This window comes from Tursiops truncatus, chromosome 10 (assembly GCF_011762595.2).
Source record: "Tursiops truncatus isolate mTurTru1 chromosome 10, mTurTru1.mat.Y, whole genome shotgun sequence".
NCBI classification, from domain to species: domain Eukaryota; kingdom Metazoa; phylum Chordata; class Mammalia; order Artiodactyla; family Delphinidae; genus Tursiops; species Tursiops truncatus.
The window spans coordinates 68907963-68932812 of NC_047043.1; the positions used below are offsets into that span (position 1 = coordinate 68907963).

General features: G+C 42.9%; 1 protein-coding gene across 2 annotated transcripts in view; it reads left to right on the top strand.

Moving 5' to 3' along the window:
* The window catches only part of CACNA2D3 (calcium voltage-gated channel auxiliary subunit alpha2delta 3), a 788131-nt gene that overhangs the window by 691277 nt on the left and 72004 nt on the right, over positions 1 to 24850 (top strand). For both annotated transcript variants that reach the window (XM_073811245.1, XM_073811246.1), the window contains 4 exons: positions 12856 to 12917; positions 14205 to 14249; positions 20601 to 20663; positions 24088 to 24158. In XM_073811245.1, coding sequence (XP_073667346.1) covers positions 12856 to 12917; positions 14205 to 14249; positions 20601 to 20663; positions 24088 to 24158 — 241 coding nt within the window. The remainder of the gene's footprint in view (positions 1 to 12855; positions 12918 to 14204; positions 14250 to 20600; positions 20664 to 24087; positions 24159 to 24850) is intronic.

Sequence of the window (24850 nt, forward strand, 5' to 3'; positions counted from 1 at the left end):
GTTCAGGAACCCAAATGAGAGACTCAAGTATTGCCAAGTATGTGTTTGGGAGCAATTGTTTAATGACAGAAAATGGTTTTTCCATCCTCAACATCTGCCTGGTTAAATTATGGGACAAAACTGGCATCCTTCACCCCATGGCTAATTCCCAAATATTCCAAGCTCTTGAGAGTCCAAGAGGTTGGAGGGGAAAAAAAGGCTTGATTACTCCAAAATGCTGTTCACCCCTCTTGTACTTCCCATTCCCTTCTGCCTCCCTGCTCAAAAACACATTGTGTGCAGCTATTGTGGGAGGACCTAGTCCAGGTTTGCCATAGCCGAACACGTTACCACCCAGGTATTTGGCTTTAGAATGGGGGTCTAGATGGTGAGAGGGAACCAGGCCCGATGGTGTGCTGATCTTGTCTTTGCAGGCTGCCTTCCCGCATGAGCACACTCAGAAGCACATGGTCTTTCCAGGACTGTTTCTGTTGTTCTCGTCCTTTCCATGTCAAATGAAATGGAGGCACTGGATAGAGACTGAGATAATGGCCTGGTTGACCCACTATCAAGAGGGCAATTCTGGGGCTTCCCTGGTGGCGCAGTGGTTGAGAGTCCGCCTGCGATGCAGGGGACACGGGTTCGTGCCCCCGTCCGGGAAGATCCCACATGCCACGGAGTGGCTGGGCCCACGCATCCGGAGCCTGTGCTCCGCAACGGGAGAGGCCACAATGGTGAGAGGCCCGCGTACCGCAAAAAAAAAAAAAAAAGAGGGCAATTCTGCTTCTGAGGAGCTATCCCCAGAATGCTCACCAGATTTTGTTTGAACCTCCCTGTTAGGCCCTGCTTATTGTCTGATAGAGACTAGGGAAGTGTACCTTCTTCACTTGCACTGGCCATGCAGATGGTCTTGGAGTTTTCTCAGACACTTCACGCTGATTCCCAGCTTGGGGTTTTGCATGTGGCCTAAAATGCTGTCTCCACCGTCCCTGTTCACCAGGTCACTAGGTCCTCATGAATTCCTACTCATCCTATAGGTTCTCCCTCTTTATTGACTACTTCCCTAATACTATCTTAAGAGAACAGTAATTCCAAGACATGCCTGGTGAGCAGACAAACATGTTTCATGAAATAATTCATTTACAAGCAAAATCAAAACATGCTGAAATTTACCAAGCTAAAATGATGGGCCCTTGAGGTGGAAAAGATGGACAGTGTCTGGCAAGACACAGATGAGATTGATGTGCCAGTGGAAAAACTCAGGGTTCCAGGCTTCACTCAGCCAGGAGGGATTAGAAACAAGACTGCACCTCACCATCCAATCCCAAGTGCCCTCTGCTGAGTGGGAGTCTATCATCTCTCACCTGATTCGATGAGTGCTACCAAATCCTAACCAGCCCCGCAGACAGACTATACAGCCCACTACCTCCACCTGCAGATATTTCCAAAGCGTGGATCTGTTCACATCTCACATCCATCCCTTGCTGAGAACCTTTTCATGGCTCTTCATTTCCCTCAGGACAGAGCCCAAGATACCTGGATGGCAAAGGTAGGTCTCCTGAGAGAGAAAACAGTCTGAGAATAGTTGACATCGCCATCAGCACAGCATCAAACCGCCTGGTCATTCCTTTGACCTGTATCGTAAGTGCCTACCTGGGCTGGGCACTTCTCTAGGTACAGAGAATATAGGTGTAGACAAATAGCCTCTGCCCTCCAGGAGCTTAACGCTAGCTAGGTAGGAATAAAACACAGTAAATAACACATAATATAATTTAATGCCAAATACAGATTAATGCTTTGATAAAAATAAAGCCGGTTTGACTATTGACAAAAAGACCATCAGAAGAGTCCATAGACCAAGCAAAATCAGGTTTATTCCCTAGCTCAGTGAGGGAGAACACCACCCTGACAGGGTCTTACGAGTGTCCAAGACAGGGTAGTCAGGCAGGTGTTGATAGGGTTCTGGGGTCTGGGTGGGTCTTCAGTGTGGGAATCTGATCGGGATTGGGTTCCTTTAAGAATGGTGTACCTCTTGAGTCTTGATAAATCCAGAGTTGTTTGATAAGTGAGCGGTTTCTGTAGCTAGGCCCTCTCTTGTTCTTGATCAGTCTGTTGTTCAGATAAGTTGATTTAAGGGAAGTTTCTCAAGTAAATCATAAAGTATTTTTACTGGTTTATAGCCTTATCTTTCTGGGCAAGAATTTTCTGTAGTAAACAGTAAAATCACGAAAGTCATGCTGATGGAGGCGACCTTGGTTTCCAGTCCTGATATTTCACTGCAGAACACAAGCTATCTCAGTGCTCTCAGGGCTAAACATGCAACAGAGGTCACCCCAGCTTATTGCCTGGGGTGTGCCATGTGACTCTCAGTGTAGGATTGCCAGATTTAGTAAATCAGAAATTTTTATCTGGCAACCCTATCAGAGTGCTGTGAATTTTTCAATGAATTGTCTGTATATTAATTCCAGATTTTCAGCTTCTCCTGCAGCATCAGAATAACTTGCAGGATGCAGAAGATATTCCCACAAGGCATCAGCTGAGCTGAGATGCTCACTTGTCACCAGCACAGGGTGGTCTCTCATTCACCACAGTTCCCACCCAGTCCTGGAGGGATCTGAGTTTTGGGGGGTCTGAATGGACTCAGAATCCCTAGGATGAGCTGGGTGTGCTTGGACAAGTCCCTTTCCTTCTCTGTGCCCTGGAATATAAGCTGGAGAATCAGAGTAACTGGACACCCTCCTCCAGCTCCGTGAACTGTCCATGTGAATTTTTTTTTATTGACGAATATTTGATTTACAATATTGTGTGAGTTTCAGGTGAATAGCAAAGTGATTCAGTTATATATATTTTTTTTTCAGATTATTTTCCATTGTAGGTTATTACAAGATATTGAATATACTTCCCTGTGCTAAACAGTAAATCCTTGTTGCTTGTCTATTTTATGTATAGTAGTTGTTTGTATCTGTTAATCCCGTACTCCTATTTTTTTTTTTTTTTTTTTTTTTTTTTTTTTTGCGGTACACAAGCCTCTCACTGTTGTGGCCTCTCCCGTTGCGGAGCACAGGCTCCGGACGTGCAGGCTCAGCGGCCATGGCTCACGGGCCCAGCCGCTCCGCGGCATGTGGGATCCTCCCAGACCGGGGCACGAACCCGTGTCCCCTGCATCGGCAGGAGGACTCTCAACCACTGCGCCACCAGGGAAGCCCCCGTACTCCTATTTTATCCCTTCCCTTCCTCCCTTTCCCCTTTGGTAACCATAAGTTTATTTCCTAGGTCTGCGAGTCTGTTTTTTTTTTTTTTTTGCGGTACGCGGGCCTCTCACTGTTGTGGCCTCTCCTGTTGCGGAGCACAGGCTCCGCACGCGCAGGCTCAGCGGCCATGGCTCATGGGCCTAGTCGCTCCGCGGCATGTGAGATCTTCCTGGACCGGGGCACGAACCCGTGTCCCCTGCATCGGCAGGCGGACTCTCAACCACTGCGCCACCAGTGAAGCCCTGTTTCTGTTTTGTATGTAGATTCATTTGTATTATTTTTTAGATTCCACATATAAGTGATATCATATAATATTTGTCTTTCACTGGTTGACTTCACTTAGTATGATATTCTCTAGGTCCATCTCTATTGCTGCAGATGGCAATATTTCATTCTTTTTTATGGCTGAGTAGTAGTCCATTGTGTGTGTGTGTGTGTGTGTGTGTGTGTCCGCGCACCACATCTTCTTAAACCAAATCATCTGTAGATGGACACTTGGTTGTTTCTATGTCTTGACTATTCTAAATAGTGCAGTTATGAACATTGGGGTGTGTGTATCTTTTCGAATTAGTGTTTTCTTTTTTTCTAAGTATATACCCAGGAGTGGAATTGCTGGATCATATGGTAGCTCTATTTTTAGTTTTTTAAAGAATCTCCATACTGTTCTCTGTAGTGGTTGCACCAATTTACATTCTCATGTGGATGTTTTAGTGCTGCTTTGCATTGAATACAGTCATCAACATCCAGCTCAGAGGTGTTTGGCAAATATATGTGACCATTCTATTATGGGTTTTGAAATGTTTGGAAATATGACCCCTGATTTTGTTATAATCTCTTTGGTAACTGTTATTAGGTGGTGACCTAATAAGAAATTATTAACTGGGGAGCTATAATTTGGAAACTTATAATTTTCTTAATGGACATTGATTTGCGTAACCCTGATTAAAATACAATGAAGCCTGAGGCTTATTAAATGTTTTATTCTGAAAGTTTGAAAGGATGGGAATTGACTCTAAAAATGTACTGGCTTGAAAACCTTATTGAAATAATATTATTTGAAGAGTTTTGTGAGCATAAAATGATCTGACAAAAACTATTCGATGCCAGCTTCAGTGGCCTCAGAAAGCTGAGGGAATATAGGTTTCTTCAGATGAAGTCTGGAAAAATGCTTCCAGATTACCTCAGGGGTGAAAAGAAAATTATTATTCCATTCCACAGCCCTGCTAATTCTTTTCAACATTGATTCTGTCAAGTAATTAGAATCTAAATGGAGGAAACATTCATAATTGTCATTTATTATACTTTACCAAAGGTGACTGCTCCCAAGAAGCTCTGACAGGACAAAAACAAAGTGACTACAAAAGAAATGTGTAGGCGAAGGGATCAGGCCTTCCTACACACACATTCCCGGAAGCCAGTCACAGACAGTGAGTGGGTATGGTTCCAGATTAAAACAGACCTCTGCAGCTATGAGTCTTCAAAGAAAATCTTCTGCTATCGCGTTGTCAATCAAGCGATAATGAGTCCTGTTTCCCTCCCTCTCTCTCACCACAGACATATATCATGTAGCTCTTTGTTACTTAAAAGCATGTATAAGAAAGATTACCCCCCCTCCACCCCAATACCACAGGGTATACTTCAGAAGTGAAATATGCAATCGGTGAGGGGTTTATATTTAAAATGCCTCCTCCCCTTTTATCATTGTATTTCTTCACTCGGCATAGGCTAAAATATGAGGTGTGCCTGCTCCTGTGAGAATGTGTTTTTTTCCCCCTAATTTCTGAAATAATACCATACCTTGTAGATTAATGTTCAGGCTTTACCAAGATTATAATAAACAAATAGTGGCTTTGATCTAAATATTTTTCAAAAGGTTGTTGCTGATCATTCTCCCGTCCCTATAATCTTTTAAGAAAGCCTTTGGACTTGCCAGTCTGACACCCAGGGGGGCATAAATGCAGCTGCCTTTTCTTCCCCCTCGTCTCCATGAGGATACTCTGTTCTCAGTTTCGCCCAAATTAGTCCCAGGATTTCAGTTGTGTTTTTTGTCCAACATTCCATCATGCAAATCATTAAAATCTTCACATGAAATATTTAACAGATGAGTTATGTCATAATTCACATTACAGTTTTAAACTGTTATTCATGTGGTAAGTCATTTATCCTGGACATTAGCAGACCCCTGGAATGGGCTTGTATTTGATGTAAGGAAGGTTAGAGTTCTTTTCCTCAGCGCTCCAGGACAGTGGCCTTTTCCCAAACCCCCAGTTAATCATGAAATATTCCAAAAAAGTGACATTCAGATTCATTGTTAGTTCTACTTGCAATTAACTATTTTGAAAACAAACAGAAGAAAACATTTAAACAAATGTGACTTGGCTAGCAGCTATTACAGTTGACCGTTAATTAAGGCAAGTTGTAATCCAAATGTGCCATGGCTTGTTACTGTCACTGCAAGCCGTCATTGCTGTTGGGCACAAAGGAATGAAAATTCAGGGACTCTGTCAGAGGGGGGCTGAGGACAAGGTGGGAGATATTAACCCAGCTGTGTAAAAAGAGCCACTACCCTGCTTGAGAAATATGGCCAGAAAGGAGCTCATTTTCTAGTTGAGAAAATGTATGGCCAGCATGTACTTGTAGAATTTGGATTTTAAGAAAACTTGTTCCACTCCTAAGTGATGAAATACAAAGGAAATCCTTAGCATGTATTTTATTTATTAACTTATTAGAGTTTTATTTTCTCTAATAAGGAGAAGGTTTTCTACCATATTCCTACCCATGAATTGGAATTGGAATCTATTAGAAGAAAACACTCCTGTTTGTGGGCCAAGCCAGCCCAGGGGAGCCTGAGCACTGGAATGAAATAATTGTCCCCATGCTGCCAGCAGTAGCCAGTCAGTTGAGAAGCTTTGTGTCCGGGTAGCCTGGCTGATGAGCACATGGAGCTGACGGTGACAGTATCAGGGACAAAACCCTCTTGGATTCTATACGCTGACCTATCTAACCTTGTCCTGAGTGTGCATGGATAATCACAATTCCAGAGGGGTGAGTGATGGGATTTGAGGAGTGGGACACACCTTTCATTAATCCTGAAGGGGAAAAAATCCATTTCAAGCTTGCTCAGCTGGAAAGGAATCTTTGCCTTCTGTTTTCTGCTTCATTTTGCCAGTGCTCACGTGGCCTTTCCCCACTTCTAAGGTATTATAATTTTGTAGAGTGTTTACCCACCAACATTACATCCTGAGGGACCTTGGTAGCAGTGGACAATATGGATTTATCGTGGATGAATCTTCTGCTCAGTGTCAATATATTGGCACAAAAGGTGCACTTGGTGGTGAAATACAAGCAAAAAGGATTAAAAACTAGGAACAAATCATCACATGAATGTTGACAACACTGTCAACCCTTTAGAGTGTTCTGATACACATCCTTTTATTTTGTATCATTTATCCCCATCCCACGAAAGTCCTGTTCAGAAGCTAGAGCCAGTGTGATTCTCTTTGTAGAGACAGAGAAGTGAAATGATGTACCCATGGGCACTCAGCTGTCTTAGAAACAGTGTTCACAACCAGAGCTCTTGATAAACACTTTCCTGGTTATAATTTGTTGATGGCGGCAGGATTGTTTTTCTGTCTCCTGGATGAGCTCTCTATGTGTATGTGAATATATCGCATGGCTGGAGAACTGGGCAAATGGAGGTAGGGGCGTTTTGTGTGAGCTTGCGTGCCAGGCGTGGTGAGCACTGTTTTACAAACCGGATTTGTGCTCCTAGGGGTAAGTTGCCAGTTGAGGCCAAGCCCACAGAAAATTATTTCTAAATGAATACAATATGAAAAAGTTATTTTATTTCTAATTTTACATGTAACATTGTTCTTTGGTGAGTCTCGGATTACACTTGAATGCATGTCTATTAACCTGATATGAGATGCATGCATGATTTCATCTTGAATGCATTTGAATATAATAGCACTGGAAATGTAATTTGTATTTTCAAATTTTATAAAGCAAAATAAATAAATCTTGAGGGTGGTAGCCACATTGAGCATATTGCATTGATTTCTTTGGGTTTCTCTCAAACTAATTACCATCTTCCCCTTGCAAATCCAGGTCTTCTCACACAGGCAGGTCTGTCTGCTCTAGATTCTCCATACCTAAGTCATCCTCATTTCTTTCACCTCCAGGTAGTGGGTAGCATGGATGGGTCTGTGGGAAACGTTAACTTTCATCCTCAAGGGACACCAGTGTCCACTTCCTCTCTGTGTTCCTTCCTGTTATCAGTGATGACTGTCCAATTAAACTCTCTGTGATGATGAAAATGTTCTGGATCTGTTGGGTCCAGTATAGTAGCCACTAGCCTCATGTGGATATTGAGCAGTTAATATGTGGCTAGTGCAACTTAGGCACTAAATTATTAATTTTATTTAATTTTGATTTAAATAGCTACATGTAGCTACTGGCCACCAATTTGGACAACATAGGACTGCAGCATGTGAGGTCAGCTGTTGGTCCCAATTCCAGTGCACTCATCACTGACATTCTGCAAATGAAGTGCCATTGTGTTTTGGTGCTTGGATCATGCTCGACTCCGTCAGCTCTGAATATCCTGAAGTATGATCCTCTCTTCAGCGATTTGACTGCCCTCCCCAGGCCTCCATCCATGGCTGTTGCATCCCTTATGTCTTCATTTCAATACATTCACCACCTGTCACGTATCTGGTTTCTGATAAACATTGGACGAAGAGAGGGAGGGGAAAAGTAGGTAGGAAGGAAGTTAGAGAGTTGGGGAAAGAGGAAGACTGGAAGGAAGATATTTCATGGAAGCTCTGTGGTCTGTATTGCTGAGCTGAAAATCTGTACTCACGCATACTTTAGAGTATTGAGGTATGTTACGGCAACAGTAACCTGACTAATTCAAAGCAAATTATGAGGTGTCAGTGCTCCAGATGCATGAATATTTCATATGAAAGGCTCTGGGGCTCTTTGGGATGACAATTCTCATAACGATGATTTTGCTGTTTTGTTGGTTTCCAAAGACCATCCTAGTATCTTAAGGTCATTGTCCTAGGAGGCTCACATGATATTGGCGTTCTAGGAAGGGTCCCCAGGGATACTTTTCTTCTGGGTCAGTTCTGCTCCTGGGAGGTGAGTAAGGAACCACCAGATGCAGTCATGGAAAAGGGACTCTGTCTCCATCCTTGTGTTGAAAGTTCCTAGCAGGGAGCCGGGGAGCCTTTATAATCAAATGGAAGTGAGGAGCACCGTGAACTCCAGGAGAAATATGTTGATGATTTTCTGGACTGTCTAAAAAATTTCAAACCCCAGGAATGGTGTTTTAATTTTCTGCATTCTCTTTGGGACTTGGGTTTCGCTAAAGCATTTTCAGTCCTTGTTTTTCTTATTAAATTAGCAGGATTGACTTGAATCAGAATATACCGTTATGGCTTGAAATGTTGAAAGAACAAAATAGACGGGCATGACAAATATCTCAGGTTCCATTTGGGATGTGTGGGGGATGGGAGAAGAGAGGAGGAGTTGTTGAAGTAATGATGATCTTTTTTCTGATAAAAGTTGAAAACAGGAAAAATAAAACTGGAACAAAACAAAGGAAAATAGCAAGAGGAAGCTAAATTTCTGTTTGTGGAAGCTTGTATTTGTTTTTCTGAATAGAATTAACCATAGGAATGCCCTTAGGCATTTTTGTTTGTTTGTGGAGGGGATTTTTTATTCTGGTTTTTTGGTGTTTGCTTGTTTGTTTGTTTTTTACTTTAAATCAGTTTGTACTTAAGAGATAATTAGCCAAATGCACCCAGTGGCTGTGGCTGCCTGACTCACCTCACTCTCCTATCTCCCACTGTCCGGGCCATTTCCTAGTCCTTCTTGTTCAGGGCTTTCATTGTGGACCTTCTGAAATACAGATCTGAGGTCCTTTGACTTTTCTACTTCAATATCTTAAATGGCTCCTCAGACCCTAAAGCAGGTGTCAGCAGACTTTTTCTGTAAATGGCCAAGCAGTAAGTATTTTAGGCTATGTGGGCCACTCAGCCTCTGTTGCAACTACTCAGCACTGCTGTTGTACCAGACAGTACGTAAACACATAAGGGTGCCTGTGTGCCAGTAAAACTTTATTGATAAAAAGAGGCTAAATTTGGCCCTTGGCCCAACTCTTGGCCTACAGGATACTCTTCAGGTGTGTTGGCCTGACATTCAAGACCATTTTCCATTTGACCTCAGCCTGCACAACCATCTCCCCCACGCACATTCTTTCAAGCCTCAGAAGACAGTATGGTCTTTGGAAAGGCTCCATCCTTTTGCCTGTGCTGTTTCTGCACTTGATTCTCATCTTTCCTCTGTTCTTACTTTTTCTATGAGTTAGATCTCCATGTTTTATCTTACACAAAGTTCTTACCGATTCCCCCAGGCCAAGTCTGCCCCATCCTCTGTGCTCCACAGTTCTCTGTTTAAGCCTCTGATGTTGCTTTTACCACGTGGCCACTCCCCACATAGACTCTGAGGGAGCATGTGGTCTCATTCCCCTTAGCACCCAGCTTAGAGCTTGGCATAGAAAGCGCCACTGAACAAATGGTCGTGAAATTGACCCACCAATGGGCTTGTGAATCTCTTAATTATAGAGAAGTATATTAACTTGTAGGTGAATGTACTACAAACCCGGAAGTGGGAAACCATGGGCCAGAGTTGCTGGAAGGGATGTGGGCAACAAAAAACACAGCCAGGGCAAAATGGAGCAGATCCATTATAATCAAGACTGTCTGGGAGTCCTTTGGCATCGACCTCATGGCCCAGACAGGGAGTGAGTGAGGAGTGAGGGAAGTAGTGTCTAGTTTAGGGCATCAGGACCAGGGAGAGGATGCAGCCTGCTGGAGGGAGATCAGAGAGAAGTAGCCTGCATGATTAATGGGATGGAGGGACTGACTCATGAAGCAAGATTAAAGCACTCTGAGGAGCTGGGATACAGACCGAAAGGGGCAGATGATAGCAGGCTGCAAGTATGTGAGATGGATAAACACCCAGGAGGGAGCAGCTAGCTTCATTAGAGAGGTGAAAACAGGGCCTCCATCAGAGAATGGGAAGGGTGCTCAGAAAGGGCATGGGTGACTGACAGGGGAACTCAGTAGACAATGGGTGGGCCAGGGGCAGCTCTGGGTTGCTGGGAATAGAAACACCATAGAAAGGTCACCGTGGGGTGACTCTCTCAGGGAACCCTCTGCTTTTATCCTGTTGTGTCTCGAAGCCTGCCGTGGCTGTTGACCTTGGCCTGAAGAGATACACACGGAGGAAGAGAGAAAACTCGTTTTCCTCCCTCCTCTTAGATACCAGTGACTGAATGTCACAACAGTTTTTAGGCCTTCTGCTCTGAGGTCAGCTTTCTCTCATCCCTCCCTGTGTTTGGTAGAACCAGAGATACTTGCCTCAAGCCCCTTCTTAAGTCCAGGTCAGGCTCTTACCTCTGCCTGCCGGTGGATCTGACTAAAAACCCAGCCAGCACTTTGGTTTACAGCTTCCTCAGTTGGTTCGTCTCCAATAGGGATATGGATCGTCAGGCATTTTGGAAGACAAGATTCATTTGAAACTGCAGTGAACAGCCTTCAGGCTTCAATATCAGCCTCCTTCAGGTATTCTCTGAAATTTTCTCCAGGGCTAGGAAGAGCAGTTTATGCTATAGTCTGACCAAATGGCCCATATCGTGGTAGGTCCTCCATAGCCAACTTGTTGTCTACAGTAAGGCCTGTGGAGTAGCCTAGCTCAACCCCGGCTGCACATTCAGATCACCTGAGGTGCTTTTTAAACATACCCATGCCTAGGCTCCACTCCCAGAAATTCTGATTTAAATGGTCTTAGTGTGGAGGGGGAAGGCACCAGGCATCAGAATGTTTTTTTGAAGTCCCCCAGATGGTTCTAATGTGTTGAGAACTGCCACTGAAAAACCTTTATTCAGGTATGATTATAATTCACACTGATGTTTATCTATCTATGTATCCATCCATCCATCTAGTGACTATACTATCACTGGAACAGATTTTCTAAAAAAGCAATCATTTACCAGTGAGTCATCTATGTGCTTGGCACCTTGCTGGAGGCAGGGATCCAGTGGGGAGCAACAACATGTCCCTGTCGCTGGGGAGCTTGTGCTCCGGAAGATGGAAGACACTTTGGGTAAAGCGGGATGAACCCAGAGTGCTGAAATGGTGCATTTCAGAGTCTTCCATTCTGCATGTTACAGCCATGCTTAGCTCTAGTCTCACCCTAGAGTCTGACATTCTAAGTGCAAAGATAGAGGATGAGTCTCTCTAAGTGTACATATCCCAGTTAACTTTGACTCTCAGGTCTTGCTCCAACAATTTGTTTAGGAAGTAGAAATGTACTTGGTACTTATAAGGGTAACAGCCCAAGACCTTCATAAATCTTCAAGTTCCAGAAGCCAGCAGAAGATCGTTTACCCAAGGTGGGAGTTGGTGGGGGGCATCTAACATGGTGGCCACATAAAAGTATATGGGTGAACTTGGTTTTTCTTTGTTGTTGTTTTTTTTTTTTTTTGGTAATTGTGTATCTCTTTTGATATGTATTATTATGTAGATTGAAGTTACTGTAGGTATTTCAGCAAAAGAAAAAACATGTGGAAAGATAAATAACAATACTGGTGGTATAAGGATATGGCAAAAATTGGGGAAGTTGTGTGCAATGGACTGAAGTTTGCAAAACCGCCCAGGGCTGAATGGTGTCCCTTGGGGAGTGCAGTGTTTCCAGCACAGAGTCTCATTCTTTCTTTCCATCTCCTCTGAAGTTTTCTCACCATCTGACGAGCTTTTTTCCCTGACTTGAGTACTTTTGAAAACGGTTTCAAGAGTTACTTTGTCTTGACTTCATAGAGAGAAATATTCTGAGCTTGTTCATTGCCTAGTTCTGAGGTTCCACCGAATTCTTCCCAGAGTTTCAAATCACTTTCTTAACCTCTTCCATTTCTGCACATTTCTCTTACTAGAAGTAGCATCCACTGTTGCCTTAGGGAACTTTCCACAGACAAGCAAAGAACTATATAATTCCACCAGAGTTGCTGGGGAGAGAAGATCACTGAGATGTGGATGCTGGGGGACAGTTCAACAAAGTCACATCATGGCCAAGTGACTTGCTTCCAAACACCAGCCTCAGGACAAGTACTTTTCAAGTTTCATATCTCAAAAATATATGCAGAGTACACATTTTAGGCATGCAATGATAATTGGGAACCCTGAAATGGGAACCCTGAAGAAACCGTGATCTTCTGAATATCCTTCTTATTTCCATTCCTGTTTTCAGCTGTGCTGGGGAGGGTGGTGACCACAAGTATATGAATTTTAGAAACACTCAAGTAACATCTCTCCAAAAAGCCATCTGCACTGTGCTCAGTTTGTTCTGTCAAGAGTTCTATGAGTACAGGTAATCTTGAAAATTCCTTACCTGAAAGATAAAATGTTTTAGTTGTATGCTTCACTGTAAATTTAGTTTTTAAGTGTTCTTATCTGATATGCTTACATCAGCATCTTACCTTGACAGATAATTTTCAATGATAATCTTAAATAATTGTGTAAAGAGATCTCTAATGCCATGTTTTATTTATAATTTGTCCAAGCTGTAGGCATTCAGATGAAACTTGAATTTTTCCAAAGGAAGTTCTGGACTGCCAGCAGACAGGTAAGTTATAATCAGCATGTTGAAGCATTAGCGACACTGTTATTATACAGGTGTTCACATTTGAGTACCCGGAGCCTAAAAGTGCCAGATTTCCGATGAATATTTGTAAAATGAACTGCTGGGCTGCTCAGATTACCTTTCATTTCACTGCAAAGTAAAGGGCTGACAGCGTGTTAGACACCACATGCTGGGAAAGCAGGGAATTTGCTCCTGCAACAGTTGTAATTGTGAGATCAAACTAGTGACCTTCTAAAAGAGAAGTGTTTCTTCTAAGTATTGGGGACTTTTGCAGATTTTCATAGTGACTTTCTTTTAATCTTGTGGTGCCCAATTACTTATTTGTGAATCTCTTTTGAAGGCTTTTGCATAACTAGGTTAGACTAAGCATGCCTTCTTTGGCCAAGGGCTTCTCTGCCTTGGATAATCTGGGAACATTCTTTACTTGCACTATACATTCTGTACTAAGTAATCTCAGTGGTATTTGTTCAGTAATTCAGCAGAAATGGCAACACATAATTTGCCTCCATCTGTCCAATTCTAAATATTGAAATGGTATATCATTTCTTAAATGAAGATACTTTAGGAAACTATGTACCAAGAACACAGACAGGAGTTTTAAAAAGAAGTCACTGGGGGTTAATTTAAAATTAAATGAATACATAATTATATTTCTTGTTACTCAAAGATTTGAGGTCTTAAAAAGACATCAATATTGAATGAAGCATAAATTAAAATGGACAACATAAATTAAAATGAAAAAGGGCCCTGTTACCCCAAAATTGTCTTTTTTTAAAAATAAATTTATTTATTTTTGGCTGCGTTGGGTCTTTGTTGCGCGAGCTTTCTCTAATTGCAGTGAGCGGGCTGGCTTCTCTTGTTGCGGAGCACGGGCTCTAGGCACATGGACTTCAGTAGTTGTGGCACGTGGGCTCAGCAGTTGTGGCTCACGGGCTCTAGAATGCAGGCTTGGTAGTTGTGGCGCACGGGCTTAGTTGCTCCGGGGCATGTGGGATCTTCCTGGACCAGGGCTTGAACCCGTGTCCCCTGCATTGGCAGGCGGATTCTTAACCACTGTGCCACCAGGAAGTCCCCAAATTGTCTTTTATATTACTGTTTAGAGCTGGTACTCATCCTAGAGAGTACATTCCCTTTGGATGAAATTTGGATGAAATTTACATAACAGGCTAGGACTTTGATAGGCTGTCCTTGAGTAACTAAGTGGCAGTCATAGCAGACGCTGGTGTGTCCAAATGACACGTTTCCTTTTGTTTCCCCCTCACCCCACAGTGCGCCTCTCTGGATGGCAAATGCTCTATCAGCTGTGATGATGAGGTATGATGGCCTCCTGGCCCTGGGTCTGCCCTAATCAAGTTGGGGGTGGCAGGGGCGGAGGCGGGTGGTGGTGGAGTGGCTGGATAACTAAGGGTGTTTTCTCACAGGGGGAATGTCTCACAGAGCCAGGTCTAACAGATGGCTCTGGACCAATCTCCAAAAACCCAAGGACATTTGCTTTGTTTCTTTCTTTTTCTTTCTTCTCCCAATCAGATAGTTTATGAGAGCTGGAGAAATGTGATGTAAATGTCCCACGAACAGCACTACTGGGACTTTGGCATTTTATAAAAAACGATACAAATTACTGCCATTTGAAACTCATATTACAACTCTCAAAGTTTTCTCCCCATGGGGTACCTCTTTTCATCTTCTTAACTACCCAATGAAATGGTTAGGAATATATGACCCATTTTGCAGAGGGAGAAACTGAGGATCAGAGAAATAAAATGACTTGCTTAATTTCGTGTAATAAGCCAAAAATCAAAGAGTTGAAAACTCAGAATGTTGCATTCTAGCATAATGCTTCCCTCCTACAACTCCCTTTCCCTCCCTTCTTTCTTTCTCTTTATCTCTCTCCCTCTCCCTCAATCTTGGGAGGAGGAATTTGAATTCCACACATGAGCAATAGAAGAAAAAAGATTACCACTGTCCTAAGTCTGTCCATCAGATTTAAGTTTTTACAGCATCCAATCCCATGTATCTTCTGCCCCACATTTTGGATCAAGCAGGTGTGAAGTGGCCTTTCACTTTGGCTTAGGCGGCCTTCCTCTCTCTGAGTCAGCCAAACCATTAGTCAATACATAAACTGGAACTTATAAATGATCACACATTCATATTCCTTCTGGTTACCACAGGGATTAAAGAAATCCTAACCAAACGTAATTCTAACTCAGAAAACATAGATTAGAAGTATATTTCCAAAAAGTAGGTGAAGCAAAGACAAGTAGAGAAATATAAAAGGGAGTCCAGGGTGAAGCTAAAGTACAAAATGCTCAGTCCCCGAAGATCTGGCTGCCAGTTTAAAAAAAAAACATAATTGCTATATGAGTTACTATCCAAAGAGTAAAAACTAATCAATCATCTTTTCAGCAAAACCCCAATTTTTCCTGACCATCAGATCAAAAATAATTTTCCTGTAGGAAAGAGTACCCTATGATGTTTTATGATCAACACCCTTTCAGTAAGTTTGGGGATGCCATTCATAGGATAGTCAAGTGGCTTCAAACCTCTCCTCTGTCTTTGAGGCATTAATTGTCTTACTGGAGTGTTCAGCTCAAGACAACTCAGCTCAACAATAATATTGATTAATCAGTGTCACAAGGCCCTATGTTAAGCCCTTTACTTGTACAATTACTAATCCCTATTTGTGGTAAAGGAACTGAGGACAGTTGGTTGGTTAGTTGGGTGACTGGATGGATGGTTGGTTGGCTAGTGTGATTGATGGTGTTTTGGATAGTTGGGTTGGTTGATTGATTGGTTTCTAGTTGATTGTTTGGCTGGATGGATGAATAGTTGGTTGAATAATTTGATGAATAAAGTTAGAGGCAGTGTTCCTACAACCCACACTGCCTCTGTGCATTCTCATATATAGAAATAAGTGGAAATGGATTCCCACTTAGACTTCAAAACATACAATATATATTAGTTGTTCAGTAACTGATTTCACAGGTGGTCTAGCATAGTGGTTAAAGGTATAGGCTGTGGAGTTAGAACAGCTTCAAACTGTGACTCTGACAGTAATAAGCCTTGCCTTTGTTTCCTCAACTATACAATGGGGGTAGAAACACCTACCTCACAGAGTAATGATGAAGATGAATGAGATAATATATGAAAACTGTATAGCACAGCTCCTGGCGAATGGTAAGCACTCAGTAAACATTAGCTATCAAACAAAAACGTCTGCAGACGTGTTCTTCCCTTAGAGTAGTGGCTCACCTGAACCTAAAACCTCAGACGGCAACCACATATACACTTCAGGCAATGACAGTTTCCACTTGGGCATGGCTTCCTCACTACTAATGATCTCCTTTAGCAGCCATTGGGATGGACCCCCATTCAAATATCATTTTAAAAGTTCACACACTTTGAAAATTAAGCATGGAATTCGCTGGATTGCTGAACTTGATCTGATGCTCATTTTGCACTTTGAAACTATCATCCATTTCCCATTTTGACTCTAAATTTTGGCTTCAGGCAAGCAGTTGACATCGTTTTAAATGGAAAAGCCAGGCCCCTTTCCATCCTTTCAGCAGACTCTTTCCACGTGTCATTCCCCTTTCATAGCTTTTAATTAAGTCTTTGAGGCCATGTCCCTCCACTCCCCGAACTGCCCTCGAGTGATCAGGTCCCCATTAAAAACAGCTGTGGGGGCTCATTAAGTTCACATGCTTCTGGCTTCTCCTCTGTACTGAAGACCTGGCCCAACTCCCACAGACTTATCAGACATGCTTTGCCTTGGATCCACTCCAGCCCCTCTGTCTCTCCCAACAATGGCCTCCCTGGGCCTTGGCTAGAGTGCCCTGGGCCAGTGGGTGGAGTCGGTATGGCCAGATGTCTTCCTGGCTTGTAGATCCATCTTCATGGAGGGCCTGGCCATGGGCCTGACTGACGACTTTAAGGAGCTCCATTCTACCCAAGGCGAACGTTAACTTCAGGACCTAAGAGGCAGCCTCTCACACACTCACTCATTCCTTCAAGACACGTTTACTGAGCCCTCCTTATGTGCCTGGTACCTCCAACACCCAGGGAGTCAATGGGAAGCAGAGTCAGAAATAGCCCCTGTCCTCCAGGAGCTAACTGGTTAGCAGGGGAGATGAGCGCACATGCTTATCAGCTGACTTGCCTCCCCAGCCTCTTGCTATAAACTATGTAACAACTTCCCTTTCTGAGAAACTCAGTTTGCAGCAGTAGGATACTTATAAAGAGGGCACACAGTAGGTAACCAATAAACATCATATGCTGAATAGACACAAGCACAAGTCCTTCAGGTACTCACTATGCACCTTGCTCTGTGCTCAGCAGTTTGTACTCGCTGGCCTACTTAATCTCACCACTCCTCTGAAATAGTTGTTGCTGTCTCCATCATTCAGATAAGGAAACTGAGACTGGGAGTGTTAAAAGGCTTTGCTCAAGGACACACTGATAGCAACAGTCAAAGTCTCCTATTCTCAAGCTAGTATCTTAGCCTCAGGTAACACAGGTAACCTTCCAGGTAACACAGGCGTGGTGCTGTGTTTCTCACCCCCAAGTACACTTTCTCCCCAGCTTTCCTTTCTATCTGTGACTGCCCAATTCCCATGGCCTGGTTTGGGGCTCTAAACCTCAGATATCTACCTGACCTGCCTTTGTGGCCTGGAATAGGACTTCTCTGAGCAATACTGAGTCATCAAGTAGTTGAAGAAAGATACCTTTTTAAAAAAAGACAACTTCTCTCACCTACTCTGTCTTTGTCTCTGCATTTTTCAAACAACCTCATCTTTACATGTTTTGTCACAGGTGGCTGTGGAGTGGTTGCTTACAATATCTGTCAAAACTTAGAGCTCCTGGTTTCCCCAAGCCCTTCAGCCTGTCAGTCTACCCTTGGGACAGGGCTCTGGGCAGACTCCTTCTGAGAGATACAAAGTAGCGTAGTAGAAAGTAGCCTAGAGATACAAAGTAGCATAGTATCTAATTTGGGGCAGAAGTAGCATAGTGAGGGAAAGCTGAGAAAATATCTCCTCTATTTACTTTTACTGGAGGAGGGAGTATGCAGAAGGTGATTGGCCATTTATTGTAAAGAGACAGAGAAAACAATTTATCAGACTGGAATCTGGCTAATTCTGTCCTGTTTCATAACCCAGTACCCTGCTCGCTTTACTCCAGTGGCCTTACTCCATTCCACCATACTTCCCGATAATTTAATCAAGGAAGGTCTGTTTATGAAGTCTTTACAGAGACTAAATATACCTAACATAGCAATATTGTCTATAATGAAAACTAAATGACACCTTTCAGATTAAGGGACCCAATTCTACATCAGTGACACAGCATCCTTGCTTCTGACCTGTGATTTTCTCAGTGATTTGTCAATCACAGTGTTGGCAATATCTGTTTCTTACAGATGCCTTCCCTCTGTGCCTTCCACACCAGAAGAGAGTAGGAGCAAAGGTGGATACCTGAGAAGTGAGTCTCCTAATGGCCAATCCAACCTTAATTCCACCCAGTGCTGGCCATTATAAGGAGCACAGAGGTCCTCATTTCCAAGAAATGAGGGTGGGGAAAGAAACAAACATTAATGGCAAATAATGAAACATTTCAGTGAAGCTTTGTCTCTAAATAAAGTGGAAATGGTGAAAATACATTTATTTTATTTAACAAATTTAAATTATAATTTCAGTCATACTCTAATTCTATAAACAAAGGACACATTTGGTTTGGGAGTAGGGAGTATAATATTTCTGATAAAATTATAAAAATCACAATGTAGAATCCTTCACTTTATATTTGATTTTCTCAGAGTGATCACAAGGAAGGTCAAATGTAGTGGAGTTGGATCAGTTTCCCCAGGAGCTTCTCTTAGTCCCTTGCTTTTGAAATCATTCTCTTCAGAAGCATCTTTCATGTTATCTGTGGTGACGTTTTCTTTCTTCATGTGTTACCTCTGACAGATACTAATGTGCCAACGGCTTCCTGTGTGATTGGAGCTGATCTCCAATATCACTTTCATGGACTTCATGAAATATTGCCTCTTTCCGAAGATTTCAGTTGATTTTATAATCTATTTGCTTTGTACTATCTAATATTTACAACATTAGATGAACAGAGATTGACCAAAGATATAGGTGTAATAGCAGCAATACCAGTTGGCTAGGGATGTTTGAGTAGGCACTCACTTTATAATTAGGGATAGAGGGTGAGTTATGATGACTTTGGATCTCTATGCAATTGCAAGGATTTGGAGAGTCAGTATTTTAATATGGAGGCCACTTCTGTGCTCAACATGTATGACTGAAAGGAGGTTAACCTCCCTTTGCATCAGGGTCTATATCTGCAAAATGACAATCAGGATACTCAAATAAACAAGGGTATAGATTTGTCTGATATGACCCAATTAACTTAAAATTAAGCTTAACTCTGCATGTAGCTCGTGGCTGCCATATTGGACAGCAGAACTCTATGAGTGCTTTCATAGTGCTGTGTCCTAAAAAAGGAGAATGTTTGTCAAGACTACCACCAGGGACAAAGTAGTCTCCTTGCAGCTAAGAGCTTCTTTTAATAGCAAGAGTGTGACCAAGTCATTCATCTAGCCCCTTGGGATAACCAAGAGAAACGCTTGCTCACCAAAGCAGCCGACTCATTTCTAAAACATGCTAGCAGGGCTTTTAATTTTCTGCCGATTCTCCACCATTGCCTACTAATAAAGGATGCATCTTTCTGACCAACTTACTGCTGTACTTTTGTGCCTCACTAAAATCGACTACACAGATAGGTAAATGTCCCAGAAAACACCAGCCCTGCAGTGGTCTGGAGCTAGGGGAATTTAGCTCAGGGTAAAGATATGTTACAAATTAAATGTTGCAGTCGGTATGTAAAGCTGCAATAAATAGAAACTGAGTTACATCAAGGACGGAATTAAACCTTAAATTTAAACTCCACAGCACTGTAATTAAGACTTAGCCTGTAGCAAATCATTCACTTGAGATTAAAGTAGCGTGGGGGAAGCAGAGGTTTGGGCTTACCTTGCTACAATTTATAAATCTGAGCTACCAAAAGCTAACAGCCCTGCCCCCAAATCCAACTCCCAATTAAAAACACAGTTTGAAAACCTTTAGGAGGCCTGAGGGGACCCTTTAACAGAAGTTCTGCCCCTTCCCTCCTGCCTAAGTCTATGAACAAATTAAAAAATATTACCCGGTCCCCTGATGGTCTTCTGAGCTGACACGGTGTTTTCATTAATACATCGTTAAAGTAATGGCATTGTGCTGGCGTTTTGCTTTCAAAACAGGCTGTACTTCAACCACCATGAATACAGGCTCGGGGGCCTCTGGACACTTTGTTCCTGGGAAATATTATTCAGGTCATAAAAATTTTTGAAAAGGAAGATAAACTGTAATGCATAACTTTAAAATGTATATTCTTTTTATCCTAATCGGGGATGTTCAAGGCTTGCTTCGTGTTTTATTTTTGTTAATTAGTTTTGAAGAGTAAGTGCTGGGGTTAGCTTAACCATAGCCTTAACTCCTAGAGCCAGCAGGCATTTCCAGTTCTCCCAAAACAGCCTAAAATAGGTGTCTCTCAGGTTGGAAGTACGTCATTTCGTGTAAAAGCAGTCTGAGAACCCAAAGTTGAAACTGTGGTGTTTTTATTTTCTAGACTGTGAACTGTTACCTCATAGACAATAATGGATTTATTCTGGTGTCTGAAGACTACACACAAGTGAGTGAGAAATTTCTACCTACTCAGAGTAAGGATCCCAGACTGTGCTTGGGTCTGGGGGAACAAATTATGGTGTTGAAACTTTGAGACATGATCTGTATTTAAGAGGTAATAGCAGGAGATTATAAAACCTTATTTCCATCCCTTTAAGAATGTCACAGCCTACTTCTCAGCAGGCCCCAAAGAGATTCTACCTCCGGAGAGGAGAGGTGGGGAGGGGTGCAGAGCCCAGGGTCTGCTCCCTCACTCATAAAATGTTCAATTTATGGAACTCTTTGCCTTGACATGGAGGTGCCTGAAAGAGTTTGGGCAGTTTTAAGGAGGTTTCCTCCTTTTAATATTTTATCTTTATATATATGTAATTTATATATACACACAAATATATGTATGTATTTCTGTATGCCAACGTAATTATTCTTTATGGCTTTCTTTCTGGTTCTGAGTTTTTAAAAATTAGTTATCTGAGCTCAAGGATTAACTTGGTTTCTCAACACAGGGGGACAAGAATCCACATATAGAGGAAGAATGTTTTTCATTTAATTGAGCTGTGTGCAGTACAGGGGCAGGAGGGAGAGATGGAAAGAAACCAAGCTAGGGCGCTCAGCAAAGAAAGCTCCACTGATATTTGGAAATCAAAATAAGAGTTAAAATCAATAGCATTGTAATAGAGAAACACGGGTTTCTCCTTTAAAACTTGGTGGCTGACAACTTTTTCTGCAATTAGAAATGAAATTAGCATGTTAAAAGAAAGTCAAATCCAGACAAGTTTAGCACTGTGGTGTAGTAAAGTAACACCAGAAGTGGAGGCGGATGGTTTCTGATGCAAACTCTCTTCCTCAACTAGTTTTGGGATCTTGGGTGCATCACTTAACCTGCCAGGGACTCCTGGCGGGCTCTATAAAAGGAGGATGGTTGACTAAAGGAGGCTTCTTCTAACTCTAATATTTGAGGATACTAGCATTTTATAATGAAGTCTCATTTAAATCATTTAAAATATTTTAATAGTCAACAGTGCGATAGACCCATTAATGCCTAATAAATTAATTAATTGCCTTTAAGTATGACTCCTTAGTGTCTAAGCTCAATGGCTTGTTAATTTGTGAACACGGGCTCCAGGTAACATGTGGGAACTGTGCTTCAGTTTCCCCTCTTATCTATGAGAACACTGTGGGATTTTCTTTTTATCAATTTATTTATTTTATTATTTTATTTTATTTATTTATTGTTTCTGGCTGCGTTGGGTCTTCGTTGCTGCGTGAGGGCTTTCTCCGGTTGTGGCGAACGGGGGCTACTCTTCGTGGCGGTGCGCGGGCTTCTCATTGTGGTGGCTTCTCTTGTTGCAGAGCGTGGGCTCTAGGGGCGCGGGCTTCAGTAGTTGTGGCACGTGGGCTCAGTAGTTGTGGTTCGTGGGCTCTAGAGCGCAGGCTCAGTAGTTGTGGCGCACAGGCTTAGCTGCTCCACGACATGCAGGATCTTCCTGGACCAGGGATTGAACCCATGTCCCCTGCACTGGCAGGCGGATTCTCAACCACTGCACCACCAGGGAAGCCCATGTTGTGAGATTTTAAATGCACCTTTGGTGGGTGACAGTTACACAGTTGAGACTCAAGCTGTGCATACACAGTCTCCTCAGATGCTGGACATCACTGGATGTTGGACAGTTGATGGACATTAGATAGGAAAGGTGAGCCCATGAAACAAGGCCAGTCTCTTGGGAGCAGGACTGGCCATAGGCCTATAGTAATATGCCCGTGTGTCTGGGAGGAGTGAGAAACCAAATCAGTCCCCTGTGAGGAGAAGCTCTGTCATCCTGCCGTAATCATGGAGGGCTGAGGGTGGGAACCTGATCCTGGGGGAGGAAGGACATGATGATGTCTTCCAGTGGTGATTCTTGGACCAACCAACAAAGTAAACCACTGAAATAGTGACCCTTTCCCAAGCCATGGCCACTACATGTGGGTCCTGATCCATGCTTCATTTCTGGATAGAATAGCCCAGGGAGCCTATGGGCCTGCCCTGCCTCAGCTTGTTTGGTGTCTGGTTTCCTGTACTCCAATTAGGCTAATTCTTCTTCATCTTACAACCAGTTCCATTGATACTGGCATATTTACACACAAGAAATGCAAATGTCCTTCTTGCTCCCAGCGGCAGCACATACCCACAGAGTTTGCCAAATGTTCAAGTGTCCCTGGAGTGAAAAAGGCAATGCTTGACCTTCAGTCAGTGAAAATGTCATTTCCTTCTTTCCTCCTCTCTCTTCTGACTTTTTGGCAAAGTCTGTATGTGCCTTTCTGCCTGAAGACTCCTAGGAGCCTTGTTGAGGTCACTGCATTGTAATGGAATCAGGATTTAGTTAATATCATACAAAGCCTATGGAATTTATATAATTTGGGCTCTGAGTGTAATGCCGTCCACCCACATCCACATAAGCTATAAATCCTCAGAGCACCCACAGTACAGATGGGGGTTCTCTACTGATCTACACTGGCCCCTTCCAGGGTGTTGGCAGAGGAAGGCTGTTGCTCCAAGCTCTGTTCTGCTGTATTGGATACACCCTCCCCCTTGGGACACTGATGATAGTGGCTCCAGGAATCTGGAGGGATGCCCGAGGATGTTAATCCTTCATTCCGCCATTCAGAGTTGGCGAATCTCGGCCAGCACCAAGAACTGGACTTGCAGGAGCATCAGCCTGGCGCTGGGGAAGGACTGGTAGGCCTCCAGTGCCCTGAAGACAGCCCCAGAGCTGGGGTTGGCCATTGGAAGTCTGACTGGCCAAGCCTTCTTTTCGCAGGGCTGGACAGCTTCATTCTTGGTCAACATATTAACTGCCTATGGACAAAATGAGGGTGTTCCTCAGAAAGTAATTTAGAGAAAGGACATATTCTCTGCTGTAGGAAATTTATAGAGCCGATGAAGAAGACTGCTACATATCCCTAAACAGGTCATTTAGGAATTATAAACAATTCTTTTTATTACTGCTTAGGAAGCCCTTTCACAGCCTGTTTCTGTCTGTATGAAGTAGTGTTTTAATCACAAGGGATTGAGAGCAGATTAATGCCTACTCCCTCCATCCAAGAGTAATGGTGCATGCGTGTGTGCTTGTATGCATGTGTGTGCACACGTGTGCATGTGTGTTTTAATTACAACACTCAGCACGTGTTATGCAATGTCACCCTTACCCTGCCTCCTCGCCCCTGCCATGTATTTGGAATATTCACATCTGCTTATTAGTTTGCTCTGTAATCCCATAACTTCTCATGACTATTAAGACCTTTTCTGCTGTTATGTAACAGTAGTCCTGAAAACCTGCTCTTTGCCCCTGTCAGCTCCAGGACACAGAGTGTGTCCGTTTTTATTTCTCCTCTGGTGTTTGGGCACATTATTTATCTACACTTCCTCATGGGTCTTCTTTTCTTCCCTGCAGACTGGAGACTTTTTTGGTGAGGTGGAGGGAGCTGTGATGAACAAATTGTTAACAATGGGCTCCTTTAAAAGGTAAGGGATTTTATGGTTCCTTGCGTCCCCCGAGAAAGTTTGCCTAAATAAAATAAAACAAACCAAGGTCAAATAAAGCAAGCCCAGACTTGACCCCATGACTGTGTTCATGCTCCAGAAGATCTTCTGAAATTTGATGCCTTTTGCATGAGTGTTAAGAGTCTCAGAAACTCAGCTCACAATGCATTCCCTGTTCCCTTAGCGTAGCATTTATTAGAGTCTGGTCCTGAAGTCAGAGCCCGTACTGGGAGGTGATTATGTTGGTCTGAAACAAGTGATTGCAGAGAAGTAGGAAGCATTTTCACCTGGTCAAAAGGAGGAGGAGGGTGTCTTGTCTCACACTGACAAACTGGGGCAGCTTGCTAGAAATCTGGAACTCAGAGATGGGAAGTGATGTTTAAAGCCTCGATATAATTTTAGAAAATCATGTAAAAGTTCACAAAACCTGCTCCCAGATGGAGGTAAGTTTAAATCTGTTGCTAGAATTGCTAAAATTGGTGGTAGGGACCACTCCATTGAGTTGTGAGGGCTCTTGTTGACCCTAAGTGAAGCTCGTATAGGATGATTTCCTCACAGCCCCGCGTTCCCTGTGTGCAAGCCAGCCACGCTTTTGGGAACATCAAAGCCAATGAGAAAGATCATCACCCTGCGAGATCAGGAGGCCAGTTTTGTCCCCCCAGGAGTCAACCTGT